The sequence below is a fragment of the Aptenodytes forsteri genome, unplaced genomic scaffold, assembly GCF_000699145.1.
Source record: "Aptenodytes forsteri isolate BGI_AS27 unplaced genomic scaffold, ASM69914v1 Scaffold462, whole genome shotgun sequence".
Lineage (NCBI taxonomy): Eukaryota > Metazoa > Chordata > Aves > Sphenisciformes > Spheniscidae > Aptenodytes > Aptenodytes forsteri.
Window position 1 is genome coordinate 311605 of NW_008794492.1, and position 22948 is coordinate 334552.

At 41.0% G+C, this 22948-nt stretch overlaps 1 protein-coding gene across 1 annotated transcript in view; it reads right to left on the reverse strand.

The window, feature by feature from the left end:
* Positions 1-3008: 3008 nt before the first annotated feature.
* The window catches only part of GRIN3A (glutamate ionotropic receptor NMDA type subunit 3A), a 43415-nt gene continuing 23475 nt past the window's right edge, over positions 3009-22948 (reverse strand). Inside the window, exons 4-8 of the mRNA XM_009290955.2 lie at positions 21481-21596; positions 18955-19106; positions 8013-8177; positions 7166-7239; positions 3009-3345 (exon numbers count right to left, since the gene is read on the reverse strand). Of these exons, the coding sequence (XP_009289230.2) occupies positions 3009-3345; positions 7166-7239; positions 8013-8177; positions 18955-19106; positions 21481-21596 (844 nt within the window). The remainder of the gene's footprint in view (positions 3346-7165; positions 7240-8012; positions 8178-18954; positions 19107-21480; positions 21597-22948) is intronic.

Sequence of the window (22948 nt, forward strand, 5' to 3'; positions counted from 1 at the left end):
TTGTCCGGATCTTCAAACAGCTTTGCTGTAACAGCAGACTTCCTTTTACAGCTGTGAACAACAATCTGAATTAAACACTCCTTGTAGAGGTGCAAAGCCCCTTTACCCTTTCCCAGTCATTAAGTCACATCACCCTTCTACTGAAAATCAAGCTTGAAATTTTGTGTGTGTACAAGCAGTGTTGGGTTCGCTCTGGCCATGGTAGGAAACAAATGCTTGAAACCATCTGGATTTGTTTCACAGATGAGGTCTGGAAACTCCTGTTTTCTCTTTCCCCACCAAGAAAAATGTATTTTCTTATTTTAAAATAATATTTTAAGCTCAGGAAGTCCTTGAAGCTCATTCTGGAAGTGACTAAATTTCTCTCTCTGCTTATAATTTAAACATTGAGAAACAGTGAAAATTTTAGGTGGTCTGTTTTGACTTGCCAGAATAAGTGGAAATAATTAAAAGTTTATGAAGACTAGAATTATTCTGGGGTAAAAGAAGGGAAGGTGTGACAAGTATTCTTTATCAAAAATCTGTCTAAATTTATTGTCTGAGCCAGAGTAATTAAGTGTCGTCAAAGAAAAGGCCTTATCTGCAGTCTCCAGTGCATCTTTATGTCATAGTCAATCCTCCCCCTGTTTATGCAGCCTGCAGGCATTGACATGTGTGTGATACTCCCCATCCCATAGAAAGCTACGGCAGTCTTTTTTTCTGTCTCCTATGGGATCAGGCTAGAGCAATATTTGAGTAAGAAAATAACATGCCAAAACGTGTCTCTGTTGGGCAACAACAACTTGGACCTTCTCCCAAAGGGCTTCTAGTTGGTGCTGCAGTAATTTGGAGCAATCCCTGTTCTACATTTGACATGGGAGTAGCCCCTAAGGCACCCACCAGAAAAACAGATTTTTGCTTAATGTTAATTATTAGGTGGTTGACATTTTTTCACTTAATTTTTTGTTTTTAAATGAAGAGTGATTTGTTGAAAGATGGAGTATTTGAATTGGAACTTTGAAATAAAACATTTTTGTTTAAGATATCATTAGCATTTTCAATTACTTTAAAAAAAAAAAACCACACTTTTTCTGGGCTTATGCATGTAGAGTTAAGGACATAACAAACTGTTGATAAACATACTGATAAAATTGGGCTGAAATATTTCTTTCCTAGTGTTTGTCTCATAATAATGAAGAGAGCAGTGTTCATCTGTTCTAACCAAATTACGCTGGAGGTTGTAAGGTACTGGATGCTACACAAATAAAAAGCTCTTCCCAAAAAGCTGATTATTTAAATGAGGGAGGGTAAAGGAAGGCAACAAAAGCAACCTAAGCGACTTGCCTGTAGTCATCTAGCTTGTCAGGGGCAAGGAAAGAAGGGACATCCTAGGTCTTTCAGACCTATCTGATGTGCAGGGCTCTGGATCCCACTTTCCTGTTTTATGTCCTAGTTACTCTTTCCTGTGTTACTGACTGTATTGAAAGAAGCAGACACGCTTGCTGCCCAAAAGCAGAGGCCAAGGACTGAGCAGGGAATAGAATATGAACTCTTCTTGATGAGGCTAATTAGCGTGGGTATTGCTGCTATCAGCTTTTAGTGGTCTGTGCAGAGCTTTTAATTTGCAGGTGTTTTTCAAAGGTTAAAGGTGCAAAAAGGTGGAATGCCTTTTTTAAACCCCAAAATAAACCACGCCTGGTGAGAACATCACCCTTGGCAACGTTGATGCAGGTGGCTAGATATACAGGGAGGGTAAAAATGACTTTGGTGATGTATCTGGGAGACCAGAGTTAATTCTGACAGTGATACAAACATTCTTTTTCTCTGTAATACGGGATGTGTTGGGAAGTGGTGTTTAAAAATCTATACAAATCTCGTTTAAATAACACAGTCAGTTGGGTTGATGCAGTATTTATTCAGATGCTGAACAGCTTGCCCTTCCTTCCCCTCTACTCATCATCCGGGTGGGAGGGAGCTCCACTCAGTACATTGCCTTTGAAACCATAACTCTCAATTCTCCTTCACAGTGAGCCCTGGTCCACAGGGAGGCTTTGGTGACTGCCTTTGACTTTGGTGAGAGCTTGGTGTCAGAATAAATCATGGACCAGAGCCCCTTTATGTCACTTTGGCTGTGAGAAAGAACCTTATTGTCAACTGAAGACAGAGAATATTAAGGGAGTAGTTTCACACTGGTAAATGCTTCACCTTGGGCGGTAAATACTGATTTACAGTACTGCCACTCCTCCCTTCCCCTCATCCTTGCTCTGTGCCACTGTGAACCCATCCCCTCACACCTGCTGGTGCAGCTGTTTGCATGGCTTCTCTCTGGGTGGGAGTGGAAGCCGAAACTGGGCTCAGAAGCAGACAGAGGTGGTGATTTGGTTTTTGCCAAGTTATTTTTAAGCTGGGTGAGTTCCTTTATCACAGTCACAGAGCAGCCACATCTGCATTTGTGCTGACAGAGCTGAGGGAATGGTGTGTACTGGGATTGCCACCAAGAATTTGTCTCATGAAACCACAGCCTGTGCCAGGAGGGAAGGGATTGCCAACACAGAACTAGCACCTGGTGTAATAAGGCAACTATAAGGAGCCTTAGCATGAACGGAGACTAGACCTGTAGATATCACAACAAAAACATACCAACAAGGGACATGCTTCCAATGAGCAGTTTAAATTTCCTTTTTTTTTTCCTTTTTTTTTTTTGAGTTAGTGCACAGAAAGGGCTAAAAAGTGGGAACCTCACTGTAGTGTCAAGTGGAGGAACCAGGAACTCTCGCTGTTCAGATGCTCCTTGTTTCTCCAGTCCCTTGGAATGGCTGATGTTTGCCAGGAGAATGAGAAACTTGTTATGAAAGGAGGAGGACTCAGGAGCGTGGCAGTGGCTGTGGGCTGCTGCAATTCTGCTCGCTTGAAGAGCATATTGCCTGCTTTATTTTCGCACCTCTTTCTGGCATTACAAAAGTGTGTTACAAATTTTACAGAGGAAGGGGAGAAAGGAAGAAAAGGGGAAAGGGCCCAGGTATGCTGGCCTAGGGCTCTGCAGTCCTGTTTGTCCTCTGATACTCTTCCAGCTCTGATTTCCTGTCCATAGCGAGTTGCAGCTCCTGCTTGATGATTTCGATCTGCTTCTCCAGCTCCATAAGCTCTTGCATCACTGAGGTCCTAGGAATATTGAGGGACTCTGCTTTCCCGTTGGTTGTTAAAGAAGCCGGAGTCTCTCTCCTCACCTGGGGCAGGGGGATGTCTTGGTGCTGTCGGATCGTCACCTCATTTTGCCCTTCATCGGTGCAGATATATTTTTTCTGGTGACAGTTGCCCAGACTGGCTGTATTCCATACAGCATGCTGGCTGTTACCTACATGGGACCTGAACAGACGTGAGAGTTAATATGAAATCAGAGCCTGCTCTTACATGTATGCAACCCTCCCCTGTGAGCCATCCTACTGGAAAAATATGGCACTGCTCTTATGAATTACATAGAAATAGTATTCTTTTATCCTTGGAATTATTTTCCTTGAGAAGCACAAATCATGAACGTAAACAGCCAAATTTTTGTGATTAAACCATAGCAGAGACTAGAACAGAATCCTAAAATTCATCTTCACAAAAACTTTTTTTTTACCCTCCCCTGTGAGCCATCCTACTGGAAAAATATGGCACTGCTCTTATGAATTACATAGAAATAGTATTCTTTTATCCTTGGAATTATTTTCCTTGAGAAGCACAAATCATGAACGTAAACAGCCAAATTTTTGTGATTAAACCATAGCAGAGACTAGAACAGAATCCTAAAATTCATCTTCACAAAAACTTTTTTTTTTGTTAGTTATGAAATGACAGTCCTCTCAACTCCAGCTCAGGAAAATGCAAGTCCTCCTCCAAAGCTTTCTGAAAGTTTTTGTGGTTGCAATATCCTAAGTTCATTACAGCGCTAGTCCTTTGTGTGTTAGTACTCTGTGCTAGCTTGGGCATTTGTTCCCATGGAGGAGGAAAGAGGCTGCCTAGAGTTGGTGTGGAGAGATGAAGGGGAAAGTGTGCCCTTCGGACTTGAAGTCTTGTGGGGTAGCTGCTTGCGCTTTGGGGGATGGACACGATGAAGCGTATCCAAACCTTGCAGTGTAGAGACATGAGCTTCCTGACAAAATAAATAGAATTTGGAGTTTTCATGTTGGGGGAGAAATTTCCATTTGGGAACTTTTTCAAATGCTTCAATGTTTTCCTGCAGAAAAGTCTTTCCAAAATATTTTGATTCCAGAGCATCTTTTCCCTCTTTCTTGGGAACTTCACTCTGCAACCCTCCCAAATCAGGGCGTTTCCCAGGGTTTATTTCCAAATAGAGGAGCACCCTGTGGCCTCTGTTCTCCAGCTGGAACATAAGGAAGCACAGAGTTTGCTGTTGTGAGAGAGGAGGTTGGTTTTCCTACCTGCTTTACCTTTTGGATAGATCTGTGTGTGTTCATTTTACAAACTGAGGTTAAAACTCTGAAGTAGTTGCTCTTAAAACTGCTCCATCATTGAGGTCTTCTGTGGGTATCCTTGGACAAAATTAGTGTGAGCTACCAATCAGCAGGGTAGGGAAAAGGATTAACATTTCAGGATTGGGATTGCTGAAAACAGTTGGTTTAGAGAAGTCCGGAGCTGGGAGTAGATACTTTTCTCACCTGCCTGCAGAGAAGGAAGTTGGAAAGTGGAAATTTCTTTAAAGGAGGTGGCAATCAGGAGTGTTTTCAAAAAGATGGGATGGCACAGAGGGAGGAGGGGAGGCTTTAGGCAGGAGTGGCAGCCCCAAGCTGGGTCACGCTCTGCAGGGCTCAGGGAACCCCAGCGGGGACATGTATGTAGGGTTGTTTATTTTTGTGTAGATCAGCAATTTTCTCATACTTCAAAATAAAAGACAGGAAGACTCTCAAGTCTTGTGCTAAGCTGGATGTGTGTTTTGTGATGCAATTATGTTAATCCCCTGAAGAGATGAAAACAAACAAGTACCTCTTAAGCACGTTTCAGACAGGGAATAGGATTAGCCTGGGCCAGTAGAAACTGGCAAAGCATTTCCAGGGCCCAGAGCAGAATCCCACCATGCTGCATTTCCACACAGCGGTCTAGACAAAAAAGGTCACCTGGCACAAAGTGGAACTACTGACAAGGGGCTGTGGTGCCCAAAGCTGTCTCCCTGCTGTGTAGCTCTGCAGAGCCCATGGTCCCCAGGGTCCTGGGCAGCCAGTGCGACCAACTCGCCTTGGAGCAGAAGTACATGTCTCGGAGAAGCTGCAGCCCTTTGTTTTGTAAGTATTTCTGAGAGTCATATCATTAATCCACAATTTCTGAAACATTTTTCTTTCAGAAATCAAAACACAGCTTTTTGATCAGTGTTAGTAACTGACATAGCTTCTGCTGCTGCTGGTGGTGGTGCTGTTGTCTGGGGGTCTGGGCAGGTGGTTTCAACAAAGGCCAGAGTCCATAGTTAACACTCAAGTTTCGTCAAGTAAATGAAACCCTTCACAATTTGGCCACTGATGCTGAGCAGCTCTCATAGTTTTTGGAAAGTTAGGACCTGAAAAAAACCCAGTGGATTTTCTTCCCTGAGGGAAATAGCAGTAGCATAATACAAATTCTTTCCACCTCTTTTCTATATCTCGTGCTTTTAATAGGTCCCCAGCAGGAATAAAAGAAAGTGTAATAATATAATTGATTTGAGAGCCCTGGGTCATACCTTGCCACATCAGTGTTCATGACAAGCTGGGTACCATGTTAGTGGGTGTCTTGAGTTAAATTCACCATAATTCTGTGCAAAGAGCAGCTCAGACCATGAGAAAAGCAAGGATGGTGGGTGGGTGTGCATGCACACACACATGGGCTGGATGCTGTGTGGGCACAAGTTGCACAAACGCATGGGCTGGATGCTGTGGGGGCAGAAGTTTTTGGACAGCAGCACATCTTCACTCTCAATGTTGAAAGAATATTTGTATGGTTCTTTTTCCAAACTCTGCAAGTCTTATAGCCATCTCCTTGTGTTATGAAATTTTTGCACTACTCAATATCTGGCAAATAATTCAGCTGGTGCTTTTTGTATCATCACAGATACAGAAAGCCCCCTCCTCTGGAAGATCCTCCCTCTGCAGAGTTAGTGCCTCAGGTTGTGGGAGTGTGAATGCTACCACCCAGCGATGAGGTTGTAGGAGGAAGAAATGTTGCACCAGTAACATTAGCTCCTGGTACTGCTGTTCAAATATCAAAAGCAAGGAGTTGCTTGTGTGCAAGGAGGTGCCACACTATGGGGTTTTGTGGGGCAGTAAGATGAAAGAATGAACAGGAAATTAATTGCATGTGCTTTTATATACTTGTCTGTATATAGGCAGTCTAGAGGCTTATAGATGTTTACTTCTTACATTTGCTGCCATTAGTGCAGGAATGACAAACTAAACACAACATACATTTACATACGTGGGTTTCAGACATGCCAAATATCTAGCAACAGCCTGGAGGACATTTCATTTCTATATCTGTGGCTGAACTTATCTGTAGAAAAGCAATACTGCTGCCTGTGTCTTTAAAAGGTGCAGTAATAGTTTTGAGTTACTGAGCAAGTGCATAGTTTTAATAAAATGCCTTGTGTTCGTGGTAGCTATAGATAAGATTGTCTCCTCCTCAGAAGACATAGGCTATGAGAACAAGGCAAGGTTGTTACCTACTTTTTTACTCCAACAAGAGTTGTTTGAGACAAAGGTTTCTGAAAGAAGTGAGTTTTTCTCTTCTCAGCTTTCTTATTTCTCATTCTAAAAAATAAGAAAGCTGAAAAAGTTTCTAACGTATATACTGCCTGATCTCTCATTCACTGTGAAGCTATCTTACAGGGCCCTAGTTATCTGCCAGTGCTTTAGTACATGAGTAATTAATTACCTAAAAACAAGAGCAGTGGACTTAAAAAAATGCAAAGCCTGTCTTTAGAATGGGGGTGCTTTTATTAGCTGTGTGAAATCATGAAAGAACAAAATTTCTAGATTTAATACTTGCTATTGGAAACAATTAATTTCTGCTTCCCTCCCTTGTCACTTCTATCTTGTTTGCTTTTTTTTGCTTCTATTATCTTTGGGGTGTATTAGATCCATAAGTATATATCCAGACACAACATATTTCATTTCAAAGTAATTTTTGTAGTTTGTGTTTTAAGGCATGCAAAACTTCCTACCTCTTTTCTGCTCGTTTTGTCTTAGGCTGGCATTTGTCCTCAATAAATGAACTGTTCAGAGCACGATGTAATCTCTAGAGGGAAAAGAAGAAAATAAATTAGTAAAAGCAAGATTAAGAATAGCTCCATAAATAGGTAAACAATTTGGGCTTTGTGTGATGGACTTGAGCATAAATTATTTTGCACATTCAAGGATACAAGCAATGTCTGTGCTTTGTTATTACAACAGATTTATTTTCCCCTAGTTTCCCAAGGAAGGGCAATCTGAAAGGTTGATAAATAGTTTGCAAACAATCCTTGGTGTTAGAATTCCTCAGAAAAAAAGTGGATCTTGGCAAACTTCATTATTTTCTAAAAGATCTCTTTCACTGTGCTGCTTTAAAGCAATAGAAACTCCTCCTTTTTCTGCCTTTTTCTGCAAAGTAACCACTTCCTTTAGAGCAAACACCTAGAGCAATTTTATTCCATTATTTTCCCTGGAATAATGAAGGAAGTTACCCAGCACCTCCTGCATGCATCAAGAGTTTGGGAACCCATAACAGTGAGAGAAAATGTTCTGGTTAGTCAGTTCAGGATAACAACACTGTTGCTTCTGGTGTCCAAAGAGTTATAAGGTTCCAAGTGCAAATGGAAAGGTCCCTTCTGTAGGCTTTGCAATTGTGAATATTTGAACTGTTTCCTCTGTGCTTCTCATTCCATCATTAAGAAAGCCTCTTCAAATTCCAGAAGCTGCTGTCACACTTCAAATGCCAATCGTCAGAGCTCTTACAACCTTTTACGCCTTGTTCTTGTTCAGGCTTTCTTAATCAGCCACATGACTTTCACAGGGTTACTTCTGAATACGTACCTGACTTGTATGGAGCCAGTACTTCATCTTGGATTTCTTCTTGATTCGTGGCAGGACCAGTCTGTACACAATGTGTTCCCCAATGGTAGTGAGAATGGACAAGCCGAACCCAATGCACAACATCACAAAGAGCCCAGAAAAATGCTTGATGCCCATTTGCAGTGTCTGTGAATAAAATCAAAAGGGGAAGTTAATGAAGTAGGCTGTTAGTGTGTTTTAACAGATGCTTCTGTCTCCTCGTTTGGAAATGTGGTCTGACTGAATACACAGTGGTGAAATACTGCAGAATAGTCTGGATACTGTTCACAACAAAGCCTTTCTGTGCTGCAGAAAGCTTGGTGTTCAGTCAGAGCAAAGGACCTGTCATGGGACTGAGAATCAGACAAAGACCAGGGAATTTTTTTCCTTATGCTGTTTCCCTAATGAGATTAAGTGTTGAACACGTACGACAATCCAGTATTTGTGGTGGCTTTGCATTTCTAAAAGCAAATACTGCTTGACAGAATACAGTCAATGAACTGTAGAACAAGTCCTTCATCAGCAGCAAGCTAAGACCAACTGCTCATATTTTCTGGGAATTGATCATTAACTTCCCCTTTTTGTGCTTTACCCTCGATGGAAGGTCATAGAGAAAATATTTTGAAGTAGTAGCACAAACATGGCACCTCTCCACTCCCTACATGAACAGGACTGAAATTGTGTTTGTTAGGAACCCTGACTGCAATTATGAAAAACACTCTCACCTTGTTCTGCCAACCCACCCTTTTCATGTAGGGTAGGAAGCCTTTAATTAATTTGAGTCTCTTACTGGCATTAATCTTGTTTGAAGACCAAGAAACCATGTGCAGCAGTTATCTGTACCACAAACACCTGCACTCCAATGGGTCGGTCAGGTTTGCATGTTATGTGTAATCTTAGTACCTTTATTCTCATGCCTCCATAACTCAGTTATGTGTTTATCAATAACTAAAAACTCTTGCTAATAATTACTGCCCACAGACTACTTTGGAAATATTTTCAAGAATACAAGTTCTACTTGTGCCCTTCTATTAAAGAATGTTATTCCCCATGTCAGAAAAAAAAGGAGCAGAAAATTGCTTGGGTAAGGGATGGTATCACCCTGGATAACTGACCTGCGTGTTCCTTCAGTTTATTGTTAGTTTGGTGTGTGGGTGGTGGTGGGTATTGTGCTTTGTTATGACTCTAGCTGTGTAATCCAGAAGAGAAACTGGATTCAGTCAAAAGATAAATCACAATGTTTGAAAAATCTTGTTATGAGGTAATTTTAAGCCAAAGAGTTTGATTAGTGATGAGTCCACTGAAGTTGAAGGCTTGGAAGTCCCTTTGTGTACTTTTGTTGGGCAATTGTGAGCAGTATTTCTCTCTTCTGGTTTTCATACTTGATTTCTGTTCTTTAAAACACAATGGTATGAGATAGCATTTCACAGATTTTTAACAAGAACAGAGCTTCAGCAATCTAGCAGAGTGAGAACTTTTGCATGTTGCACTGGCAATGAACTCTTATTTCGGGGGTTCTCTGCCAAAATCAACCTGCTTGCCCTGAAGCGCACTGAGCAGAATTTTTGGGAAGAGAATTTTTATACCAGTGAATAATCACTACAAAGGTGTTGAAGGGTATAATGGGGGTGTAAAAGCAATTTCTAAAGAAACTTACTGTGGCCTGGAAAGTGAAAAACCACAATAGAGTGATTCTGGGGTAGAAGGGTGTCAGAATCTTGGCACGAGGATTTTCTGATGCTGAGAGTGCATTGGTTCAACCTGAAAGCAAAAATTCCCTCTCAGCATCAGAAATTTCTTGTTGGGAAGAGCCTCTTGTCCCATACTTTGTCCTTCCAGTTAGGGGAACAGGAGGGCAACACAAAAATGACAGGTAGTAACACATTAAACCACTCAAAAAACAGCATTTGACTGAAGGTCTGTGTTACCTGGCCTGTGTCTTTTAATTAGCAGTGAAGCCCAACTTTTAGCCCAGGTAGCATAAAAGCAGAATGAGGCCCCACATGTGACATTTTTCTCAGAGGTCTTTAGAGCCAAGACCTCGGTATGGCTCATCTCTGAATTCAGCATATATAAGTATCTGTAAGAAGCAAAAAGACTGCTATCCTACTAGCTGAACATACCAGTTAAATGTGCTTTTGCTAATTCTCCAAGAAGCATTAATGCAAATCACTTGCTTCCCAAAAGGATGTTCAAGGGAAGTATGAAACAACTTCCTTAGAGATGTAGAGTTAACAGTAAATATGAGAATAAATTGAATGAGAAATAGAATAATAATTAAAAAGGCATAGATTTGCTCAGTCATCTGAAGAACACACCTATATATATATGCTCCCAGGCTACTGCTGTTTGGTGTCATACAGAGTAACAGTCTACGGGTGGGCATTGCCATAAACTCCCTTGGTGGCAGGAACCAGTGAATCTGCTGGGTGAAGGTCCTTTTGCTGAGCTACTTGAGAAGTAATGCACAAGTCCCCAAAGGCAGGGGAGATCAGTAAGGAGGCCTGATCTGCTAGTGTTAGGTTGCTGTATGGTAGGGAGCATTTATATTGCTCTGAGAATAGGAACTAGGTTTAATGGAATATGATAAAACTCTAGCCATTCAAAATAATAATTAAAAAAAGGGACACAGTGGTAATTGTAGTGGGGATTCCTGCATGCGTGAGATGTCTCCTCCAGCCTGAGGTCGGTGTTTGATGCTGCTCCAGTACTGCTGCAGAGAGAACACTTGGCCAGCTCCTTACATGAAAAATAACTCCCTTGTCTTCAGTAAAGCTGCTCTGATTTATGCTGATGAGGGTCTGGCTCACTGTCCTGTCAGCTCTGCAGAACAGTTTTCTACCTTCCCTGGAAACAGCACTGGCATCTCAGATGTGTTTTTCACTTGTAATGGATAGCTTTTGAAATTGTCCCAAACAAGACATCTTTTCCTAGGAAAGGAAATGCCAAAACAAAGCATCAATAATATTCATCTAGTAATAAAGAAGATAATGCATTGAAAGAGCTGCCTGATAAAGGCTGCATAATAGAGGGAAATTTTTGAGACTAAATTAAGTGGGGAAATGAGGTGGGGGAGAAATAATTAGCAGTATGTCTTGTAGTGTATGGAGTGATTATTTATAGCAATATCAGCATATTTACATACCATTGTAAAAAGGCAATTTATCAGCTGTTCATAATTACTGTAGACACACATGTTAATAAAGGAAACCATCTAACAGAGGGGCCTCTCATTTTCATAGTTTCATGCTGATCGGTATCAGAGCAGCAAGCTCTACTACTTATTTTGTAGTTTGTGTATGTATTTGTCGGTGCATATATAGAATATATTTGGAAAGAGCAGCAATAAACTGGATTCTCTGTATCACTGCTTTCCTCCTTTCCTCTCTGCTGAAGTGGTAGGGGTCAGGTGTGTGTGTGTTAGGTCTTTGCTAGCAATAGAAAACCAGCTGATGACTTTCTCTACTGCAATATCTTCTTTTCTTTCCTTCCCCCCCCGCCCCCAGGAATAAAAGCCCATAATGTGGTATATTCTCTATTAAACCAGGGTAACAATACAGTCCTTGCTCCAACTTTGTAATCATAATTTCAGGAGGTTAGTCCCTGCATTTTAGGAGAAGGAACTCAATTATGCCTATGTGGTGGTTCTGAAGCAATAAGCAACCATAGTCAATCCTGTGATGACTACAGCTAATGGGTGCTAAGCGCTACATTGGCAACAGCCTCTAAGTTGTTTGTCACTTGCAAACTGGGAAACTGGCAGTTTCTGAAAACCAACAAATACAAAAACAGAAGTGGAGGTATCTGCTTTTTTATATATTCTTGGAGAGACTTTTCTGATTTATCAACCCGTATCTGCAATTCCTACCTAAACATTTCCTGCCGTCTCCTCTGTAGTTATACGCTTTTTCTTTGGGCCTTGAAGAGAAGGAGGTGGATGCAGAGAAGGGAGTTTGGTATTTGTGTTGTCTGAAGGGGGGAGCAGACACAAAAAACAGCACTCAGTGATTTCATTATTGGATTTCATGGGCAAAACTGCTTTACTCCCTACTACAAGAGACTGTAAATGCTTCTGGTTGTACGGAGAGCAGTGAATAAGCCATCAAATACACTTGTGGTCCAGCTCTGAACAATTAGAAGCCTTTAAAGATTTTTCTGGATACTTTGCAGGTTGGCAGCACAACACAGGTATTGGTGCTACACACTGCTGAACCCAAACACTAAATAGGGATATCATGTGTGTATTAGCTATAATAATAAGCTATCCTTTTTGATAGCATTTTCCTCGCAAGGATTTTAAAAAGCTTTGCTGAGATCAGGAAGTTACATTTTGCAGCACCTCTGTGAAGAAGGAATTCTTTCCAGCTTTACTAGGGATAAACGGGGGCAGATTTCTAAACTCATTTGGGTACTTCAGTAGGTTTTCAAAATCCTACTGATGCTGATGCTTGTATTTAGGTAACTAACCAGTATTAAAACCTATCCCTGTCTCCAGATTGTGGCATTTCTTGTAGCTGCAGAGACTGTTATTTATTTATTATTCGTCCTTATGGCCTTCTGTGCTCTCAAAGAAGTGGCAGCACTGAAGTAGTATATATTTAATCTCTTTAAGGAGATTATCCTTAGCAATGACCGGTGACTGTGGCTTTAGGGTTTCAAGTGCCAAATTTTAAGTTACTGTAAATCACTGTCTCGCATTAGCAAGACAAGTTCCTTTCCCCTCTTGTTGTGAGGAGTTTTGCACAGATCTTGAAAAATACTTCCTTTTATAATAGATGTTTTTCTTTCAACTCATCCATTATCCAAGCGCTGTCCGTAGTGGGAAGAACAACAATACACATATCATCTGAGTTACCTACTGAGATGTTTGCTTCTGTGATATTACAGGCTGGTGAATCAGGAATAACAGCTTTGCCTCCTCAGATAGTGAACTTTTTTTTTTTTCCCCCAGTTTCGACAGGTGAATCTAAATCTAGATTTCATTTCCAGGAGACTCAAAACATGCTTCTCCTGACTGTTGTCAGACTCAGTACTCATACACTCCTTTCTTCAGGACCATTGTGGAAAATATTTTTTCCCCAGGGCAAGTCCAGATGCCACTGCCTCTTCCCACACTGAGACGACCCCCTTACAATGCAACATCTGTCACTTTGTGACACCCTTCTCCATAATCTTCCCAGTTCTCCAGTGAGCAAGGGCCAGCTCTCCTCCCCAGACAGCATATGTGCAGACTGAGCAAATTGTCTTGGCAGCAAAATCTTTGTTCCTGTTCTTTGTGTTTGTTTTTCACGCACTGGTAACAAGGTACTGTGAAAGGTGACTGATGGGCGGCTTTTATTTTTGAGCACAGGGCAGTGCGTTCCCTTTGTGGAGGGGTCTGCATGGCCTTCCTTTGACACCTGCACTGCACCAGACAACCAGATAAACCTCAGCTTCAAGGTAATGGCTAGAAAACTGACTGTTGAGTTGTCAGGTGATTGGTGTAACAAAAAAGGAAACTAACTCTTGACCTTTAAGGACATTAGGCAAAACTCAGAGCAGAAAGGCACAATTTGCTGGATGACAACTGGATAAAATTACAGCAAGATGAATGAGGCACCGTCTAATTGTGCATCCTGGGTGATGCTGAGGCCAAAGATCACCAATTCAGGCACAAGCCATGGCAGGTCAAGTTTGAGCAAGTTCCTTCAAAGACTCCAGAGAAGAGCTGTCAGTGGATCCCACCACTGATGAGAGAAGAAGAGAGGATGAAGACTTTGTCTTCGCTGTGTGCCTGGTCTGGATCAGATGGAAGCCCATGGTCAATGACCGATCCCCACCATTAGCGGCATGGACCTCTCCCTCAGGCACTGGCAGGAGGTGCACGGCAATGTGCCTTCCCCAGTGTCAGCACCTGTAGAAAGTGGTGGGTCTGCAGTAACGGGGTCAGTTTGGGCTGGTGTCATTTGCGTGCTTGCATATATTGTTATTGTGAATGTCAGGTTAGATACTGTTTGTGTGAAGCATCAGTAAGTTGTTGGCATTAATAGTTGGGATACTGTTATGTAGCAATCTATTATTTTTTATTCCACGTATTGGCTGGGGTGTGGAACTCCCAGTCTATGTGCAAATCAGTCTGTAAGTTCTAAAGCGTCATTTGTCCTGTGACAATTGCGAATGAAGAATATATGAGCCTTTCAAGTGAAATAGAAGAAACAGCTTCAACAATAACATTTTTAAAAATATAGCTTAAAAGCTATGAAACAGTCTGTACACATAGTTAGCTTTTCCCAAAGGCCAGCTACTCCCTGGACCAGGAGGGGCCCTTCTCTTTCATACTGTCTTGTCAAGTACAACCGCGGTGTGCCAGCTCATCTCCTCTACACCCTGCCCTCATCATTACTGCCTGGACTGAACAGTCAAAACCACTGCTAATTGACAGGCGACTTGCCTGTTCAGGCTATCCACCCTAACTGCTGTCACAGTGGCTTAGTGCCGTAGCTGTTTTGCTACCATGAGCAGAAAGTTGCAAAGCTGCCAATTCACTGTATTTTGGTTCCCAAAAATGCCACAGAAAAAAAGAATTTGTAGTCTCTCCTGAGCTTGGGTGGAGCTAATGTGCTGGAGGGGAAAGTCCTAGCAGCCTGGCTCCTGCTGAAGCGGCATTAATGAGAACAACAGCAGGGTAGAGGAAGGGACAAGTGTATTGTATGCAAATTGAAAACGAATGACACTGATTATGTCCAGATGTAATATGTGCAAATATAACTCTGCCAACCCCACTTCCCTCCTGCATTATGCTCTGCCCTAAGTAGGGACTTAGCAAATTTACAACAAAGAAATTCCTTTGAGACTAGAGTATGACAATTTTAAATGAACAGTACTCAGGCGATATTGCTAGCGACTAGCAATCGGTGTGAACAGCCACTGCTACCAACAATTACTTGTGGTGGAGAGGGTAAGAATCAATTCACTGCAGCAATTCATTCCAAGTTTGAGTTAGTTGCATCCCCCATGAATGATCCAATGGGTGCTGGCCAGAGTAAGGTGTCTTGGGCAAGTGCATTTGCTGAAGAGGTTCATACAAAACAGTGGAGTCAAGCCCTACTGACCTCTGCACTTTCAAACTCGTCTTTTTCTGGTTTCTCAGCTTGAGGAATCACTGCAAATTTTCCAGCCCCAGTCTGGATCATGCCTTTCCAAGACAACTTTGTTTTCAAATGCAATTTAGAATGAGCAAAGTGCTGCCAGATAGTGAGAGATGGAAAGAGGTAGCAGTGAATTCTGCCACAGGAAATATAATTTCCCAGTGTAAGATTAGAAAAAAATTATGAGGAGGAAGATGAATCTCAAAACAAATCTAAAGAAAAATTAACCTCGGTGGGCAGGAGTGGCAGGTGTATAAGAATCAGGTACAGCCTAAAGAGGTAATGACAAAAAAGGAAGACGGATATTTCACCCATTTAAAGGCTATACCGATCAATATTTCACCTACGTGTATTCCCATTTTTGGATCATTACTCTTGGTCAACAGGTGCAGTGTGTCACAGACCAAATTTATCAAAAAGATGTAGAAAAATACAAAGCCTTACTCTAGCTATCAAAAGGCAATTGCTGGGTCTTAGATTGGTATATAATCCATGTGAATGACTACCCACTTAGGAGCTGAGACTTTTTCAAAAATGAATTACCTGCTTCTGTGTGGAACATTGTCCACATTTCAGTGAATCTGTTGAATGTCACTGTGACTGACTGCATGGAGTTAAATAATGGAGATTTCTGGGCTGTGCAAGAGTAAAGGATATAAACTGACATAAAGATAAGACCAGGAATAATTCCCATGCTTCTTGACGTAATGATGGGGAAACTATGCTTTAGACTAGAGTGTCTGCTGCTTGGCCCTGTTCAGTTTAGTAAATTTGTCTCAGCTGTGAAATTGCAAGTTCTAAAATCTGCAAGTTTTGGCCAAGAGGAGCAGATGAAGAGGAGGGGGGATGCTCATGGGAGATGTGGTAGAAGTAGAAGAATTCAGAAAAAGGAAGGTCTGGACTTAGCAGAGCTTACCCCACAACGGCACAGACTTACAAGTGGTCTTTTGTTTCTGCTCACTCTTTCTGATTGCATAAGGCCTTTGAGTAAGTGAAGATTTGTTCAAAGACAAAGTCTTTGAGTGACTTTTTCGAGTCCTTCAGTTCACTCACCTGAGCCAGCTTGTTGGACCTTAGCCTCTAGAGGAAACCCAGTTATGCATGTTGGGTTAGCACAACTGAAGATCAAATAAGGACTACAGTCAGATAACCAGTCCCAGAGCAGCTAAACCTGCCTTCCTTTCTGGACATCACGTGGAGGTTACACGTCCATGGGACTATTCACATGAAAAAATCAGAATTTTCTTTTCAGACTGGAGCAGCTTTTTTCCCACCTCCTCTCCCTTTGTTGGCAGGCCTTGAGGAATCTTTGAGTACTTAAACCATGTCATTGTTTTTTCATGCCATGAACACAGGGAAGTTTAAGGCTAAGTTTAAGTCACTGGAAACCAGTGACTCTCAGTATTGCATCACTGAACATGAAGGAGTTAATGAAAATCTAGAGAGGTGAAAGAACTGGGTTTGCCTCAGAGATAATGTACTAGCAATAGCTGTGCAGGAAAATGGTATGGTCTTTCCTCATATTTTTAAATTGCAAAGGGCTTTCAGAAGAGTAACTGTAAAAATGACAGACTGCTTATCAGATTTTTTTCTCTCCCGTGTGAAAGCAAGGTTTATTCTATCTTTGCTCATGTTTGCTTTTCTTCACAAAAAGACAAATCCAATTGGTTTTGTAATATGCCTTCTGCAGTTTGCCCAACCAGCGCTTATTTTCTCTATTACTGTATTTGCTATGGCAGAAAAAATTGTTCCTGTTTCTAGAGACAGTCTTGAGATCCTATGGCTTAGAGCTGTGCTCTCCAAACTTTTTTTGATCGCGCACCTCTATCAGTAACTTTTTGAGCATGCACCCCATATATGTATATTTATTTATAACTTTATATATCTATACATATAAATATATATGTATTACTAAAGTTCTAGTATTTTCTTCCTGCAACCCAGTGGATTGTCTCATGCACCCCCAGGAGCTGTATGCACCCCACTCTAGAGACCACTGGCTTAAAGGAGCAAATATATATTCTGTGAGAAAACCAGTACTAAGTAAAACCATATTTTTTAACTGGAAGGCGTTTAGAATTGATTCTGTGTCTGAGCTATTTCTCTAGGAATACAGAGAATACAGTCCTGGATACAGCTATTGGAGTAAGATTATCATGATAAGAGGAAGCTCCTTATATCTCATCACTGGGGATTTACTAAGAAGGTAAGTTTGTCTCTGCTATAAGAGTTTTCAGTTTTAAGACAGTTGTGGTAATTAATACCATTACCATCTGGCAATTTTCCTGAGATTTAATTAAAAAGTTTGTGTTAAAATGTAGAGTAATAAGAGGTCATTGAATGAAGTACTTGTCAGGAACAGGTATGTCAGCTACATTATAAAGAAAATTCCCCAGATGCCTGTCTTGTTAGATGATAATATAATCTTCAGATAAGCTAGATCAGAAATAGCAGTGAATACACACTTTTGTTTAAACATGCTTTCTTGTGTTGAATTAATCACACAAAAAAAGAAAAAAAGGAGTTGAACAAGTTGAATAAAAATAAATTGAATTTTCTTCTATGAATGTCTGGTGTTAAAATATAATTTATTTCATATTGGCACAATCTTAATGAAAAAGTTAAAAATGTAATAAGAGATGCAGAAATAGCCCAGCAATCTATGTATTAAAGCAGTCAAATGAGGTTTTTCTTTGTCTGATCTCTAAAAAATGCAATTTTTCTAGTTATTTAGTCAGCAGTGAGAGGTTTGCAGACAAGAGGCTCAGGTGACCACTGAAGAGCAGGAGTGAGCCTTAGGAAACTGGGCTTCTTTTTTAGGGGAGGATGGCCATGCTACCACTTCTTTGGGGAACACATAGGGTTGCTTTGATATTTGGCTGAACTCTCTGAGGAGGAGATAGCATACTTAGAGCTACATGTTTTTTAGCAGTGAGAACACGTAACCTATGTCTTTTGGAACACCTTCAGCTAAAAGTGTGTATGCTCTAAGCTTCAGGCATGCTGGATCTTTTGATTCCTTAGTACTTTATCTTTTTTTACTTGACAGTCTAGGGAACTTGATGAAAAACTGCTATTCTGATAAAAGGAGTCTTTTTCTTATAAATAATGGCATACATCTTCAGCTGCCACGAGCGGGCATAACTCCTCTGATTTGATACCAGGACGTAAAACCATGGAGATTTACTTCCATTTCTTGTAGTTCTACTTAGACGCAAGACCTGCTTCTCTTCTGTTCTTAGCATGGTACCTTAGCGGGCCGTTTCTAGGCTGAAGTCCTATCTTTGGTACAAGTAGCTGCCACCCATGTTAGGAAGTGGTCAGGGTTATATTAGAAATTTGGGTTGTACTAAATTCCCACTCTCTCTGCTTCTTCTGCTCTTGTTGGTCTCTGTGTTAGCTATTTTAGCTATCGCTCCCATGTGAGATGGTCCAGAATCACTGACAGATCCTGTAGATGGTGATACACATAACTGAGTGGAATCAGATCGATTTGTTGTGCAATGTGCCAGATGACTTTTTTTAATGCTACGTTACATGGCCTGTTTGTCTCCAGAAGTGCGCTCTGATGCATGCACTGCATGCCTAACTTAACAGCACAGTCTTACTGATGTTTTTCTTGTGCTCTGATCTGAATGCTGCTCGGCTTAGCATCTCTTGCTTTTGAAGCCTAATGCTTCTCTTCCGCTGCAGCCCATCTCTGTCATGTGTGTATATCTACTGCACATTGTGAATGAGGGCAAATAATTGGCAACTTGAACAAATCCTCATTTATGTGACCCAAGTTCATCGCTTACCTCCGTGACAGCAAAGCTTCTTTTCCCACATGGAACAACCTTGTACCATTTGTCGTGCAGAACATCCATGAAACCGTGGGACTTGTACTGGCTTATCAGGTCAGAGATGTTTGAGGTGAGTGGAGAGTTGGGGGGAAGACCAATACCATATCCTAGAAGGAAAACCAGTACAATCATCTCTCTCTTACTTGTTTGCTTTTTGCTAAAGTATGTTCATTTCAACTATCAACTACCAGTGTGGCAGATCAAGTTGGCATTCTGTTTCAGCAAGCCAGTTCAAACCTGGATGCTGGCTTACCATGGACTGAGAATGCTGTGATGAGCCTTTTTGCTGTGCAAAATAAAGTAGCCTAATACAAACAGGATATGCAAATTCAAAATTATTAAGGCCAGAAAAGTAATGTGTAAAATTGGAGGTTCAAAAACTTAAGATGGAGGTACAGATAGATGAATAAATCTGTCTTATCTCTAGAAACACAGCCTTTTCCATGCCCTAGCCATGGGTTCTTCTTTTTCACCTTGTTTTAGCAATGCAAAAGGGCCTTAATGTCAAGTAAACCATTCTATGATCCCTTTATGTTTTTAGATCAGTGGATGTAACTGGTGTCACATGTGACATTTTCTTTTCTTCCTATGTATTTTCTGATGAGAAGCTGTGTATTATGTAAATGTATATGGGAGCAGTCTGTACTGTTGTCACACAGAAATTTAAAGTCCAGGGGCTACACTTTCCATTCGTGCAGTTCTGCTCTGGCAGTGATGTGGACCTTCAGATAGTAATAAATACAGTTTTTAGCCACTGTGTTGTCTTTTACCATGTTAAAGTGCTGGTAAAGGACTTTTAGTGTAAGTGAAAATGAATTCAGTAACTCTAAACATGGTCTTTCAATTTGCAGAATCTGGGTTTTGACTTTAGAAAAACAAATACAATTCATGCCTGGAAGACATGCAGTTGCATGCAGAGATGTCCTGCCAATTGCCTGCAGAGATTCCTTTCTAGTCCACTGTGGATTTTTGTTTTTCAGTTCAGAAATCAGAATTTCAGACTGTGTCCTTCAAAAAAAAAAAAAAAAAGCCAACACAGGAAGAAAGGAAAAAAAAACCATAAATGTACAAGAGTGGTAAATTTGCCATCACAGTGGCTTGGACATGAGTGGTAAATTTGCCATCACAGTGGCTTGGTTTTCAATGATGCAGAGTGATGTGGTGATATGCGTACCTACAACGCAACAGTCTCCCTTGCTGCTGATTTTTGTACATTGTGCCTGTATTTCCACCTGAATGTATTTGCTAACATTAAAGGAATGGTTTCAGAGAAGGCATACCATGAATACCACATTTTCAGCATATTTAAGTGTTTAGTAATTAGGTGATATGAAGTCCAGTTATGTAAAAACATATAGTTTGGGGTTTATTTGTTTTTTCTGTATTGAAATTTGCTTTACTTCATTCAAAGTTGTGGAAGCTGATGGGTTACTTCGGTAGAGCTGACCTTTCTGAAATGGAAGATTTATCAGATTCTACACGCATGGTGAAACATGCAGCTGCACACACACAAATCCTGCTACAGCCTGAACAGCTCTCTGTGCATCTATCCTCCCTGATAACAAAAAGAAAAGAAGAAAATGGATTGCTTTCAGGTCTCTGGTGTGAATTCACATGGGAGACACTGATGAGCTATAGCAAAAAGGAGCATTTTACAAAATGCCTCATGCTGGTGACTTGTAGCTGAAATGATTAAAATGCTCAGCTTCCTCTGGCCTTCATTTAGCATATTGCCTTCCTCAATCAGGTTTGAACATTTCTGAAGGAGGTTGTTTTAATGTATGATGGGAGCGGCCAGAGTGATTGCCCTTGGAGGGGGGGGGAAGAGGGAGCTTCAATCATTTTCATTGGCCACCTATCACAAAAGTGATTCCTGAAGTCTAATAGCTGCTAACGTGCTCACCCGTGCTGGAGGCAGCTTCAGACAAGCTTTGCTTCCGATCTGTCCTTGCTAATACACCAGGGCTGCAGGAGGCTGCGTACCAGGGTAGGCTCCCTTCTTTAGCTTCAGTCAGCTACAGATTCAGCAGGAATCTTAAGCTGACCTTTAAAATGGGAACAGTATTTATCTGCTTCAGATGAGGGTGAAACTGTAGAACAGCATTTTGAACATATTCCAGTGGGTTTTGAACACGTGTAATGAAAGTGAGCCTACAAAAAGCAAGCCTCATTTCAGGAGCTACTTTATGTCATTGTGAGCAGTGAAATGGACGGTGCCTCCTACTTGTTTGGAGACAGACCGTATCAGCACTTTGAATAATTCCTATATACAGCATGGCAACAGATGGTACAAGTGATCTGAAAGTTCAAAAACCACAAAAAAGGGTGAAACCTTGGTTCTGCTTAATCACTGAGAATTTTACCATAATCTTCAAGGGGTCCACAGTTTCGCCTGCATACTTTCACTGAGAATACCAAATCACAATAAAGCAAATGCAACACATGAGAAATAGAGCAGTATGTTATAAAACTGATTATTACCTTCAATGGCAAAGGGTTTTCCCACAGTTAGAAGCTTGCAGTCAGCATCTATTGATACTTCATAATCTAAGAGTGCTTTATCCATGATGAAGGCATCGAGTTTCTCTGGATCATGCCTGTATTCAACATCAAAGTCAGAATCAGAATCACTTCACAGTCTAAGACTGATTACTGAGTGAAAACAGAGACCAGGGACTCTGCAAAACTGATTTATATTTTGAAGAAAGGAATTGTGCATGAAATACAAACTTTGTGCATCTAGAGCAGGACAGTGGGGGTAGGACTTATTTTGCTCCTGTGAAGTACTCCTGATCTGAAAGAGGGAAAATACTACAATATGTTAGACTTCAACTCAGTTGAAAGGTAACACAAAGCTTTATTGGAAAAAATAAAAAATTGTTAAAATACTAGTGTTGTCTTGGTTTCTTATTAGAGCAAAAATGCAGGAGGATAACTCATACAAAGGTGTTTCTCCTCCTTTCTCCTTGAATATGAGGTAAATTAATTTCCTTCACCCAGATCAGCTTTTCTCTATGTTCAGTCTTCATGGACACAGAGGACTGAATTTTACTAACATAATCATTTATGAATAGCACACTTGCATAAAACGATGATATAAATGAACAGTTGCAGTGCCTGTTCTCATCTGACCCAAGGACTGCCCCCTCCACTCTTGTCACTTTAAAGGTCTGGGTGTGCTCCTCATGTGAAGTTACATTACTTCATTGATTTCGATGGATTGATTCCAGTTTAACACAAAGGAGCTACCATGTATCTTAATTATTGTTAGGATGGGTCTGGGAAAAATACGTAAACAGGAAACAACTTCTGGTGAAAAATTCTCAGGCCATTTGTTATGCAACTTCTATGTGTTTCCTGGCAGTGAATCAAATGTGTGACCCCAGATTGTTAGGCACACATGTCTCTGAAACACAGTGATGCCACGATTCCATAAAGCAAGATTTGGTGTTTATTACTTTTTACCAGTCTAATGCTTCTTTTATTCATTTTAATGATAAATGCTTTAAGGTTTCTCTCTGAGAACCTTCTCTCCTCCCAGCATGCTGAAGATGCTGAGGAACCTCATTTGCAGCTTTTGCTTGGACTGTGATGTTTTTTTCTGAATGTTTCTCACTGCCTGATGAAGGGCTCCCAAGCACAGAAACCTGCCAGGATTTATATGTTGCCCATGCTTGATGGCACCCTAGCAGTTAGTGCGAAGCACTGCTTCCCCTGGAAACACTCCACCTGGTGCTACGCTAGCTTGCTCTCCAAGTATCACTCCCTCCAGGTGCTTTCTTCTCTATCTGCCACAGTGATGCCAGATTCCATAAAGCAAGATTTGGTGTTTATTACTTTTTACCAGTCTAATGCTTCTTTTATTCATTTTAATGATAAATGCTTTAAGGTTTCTCTCTGAGAACCTTCTCTCCTCCCAGCATGCTGAAGATGCTGAGGAACCTCATTT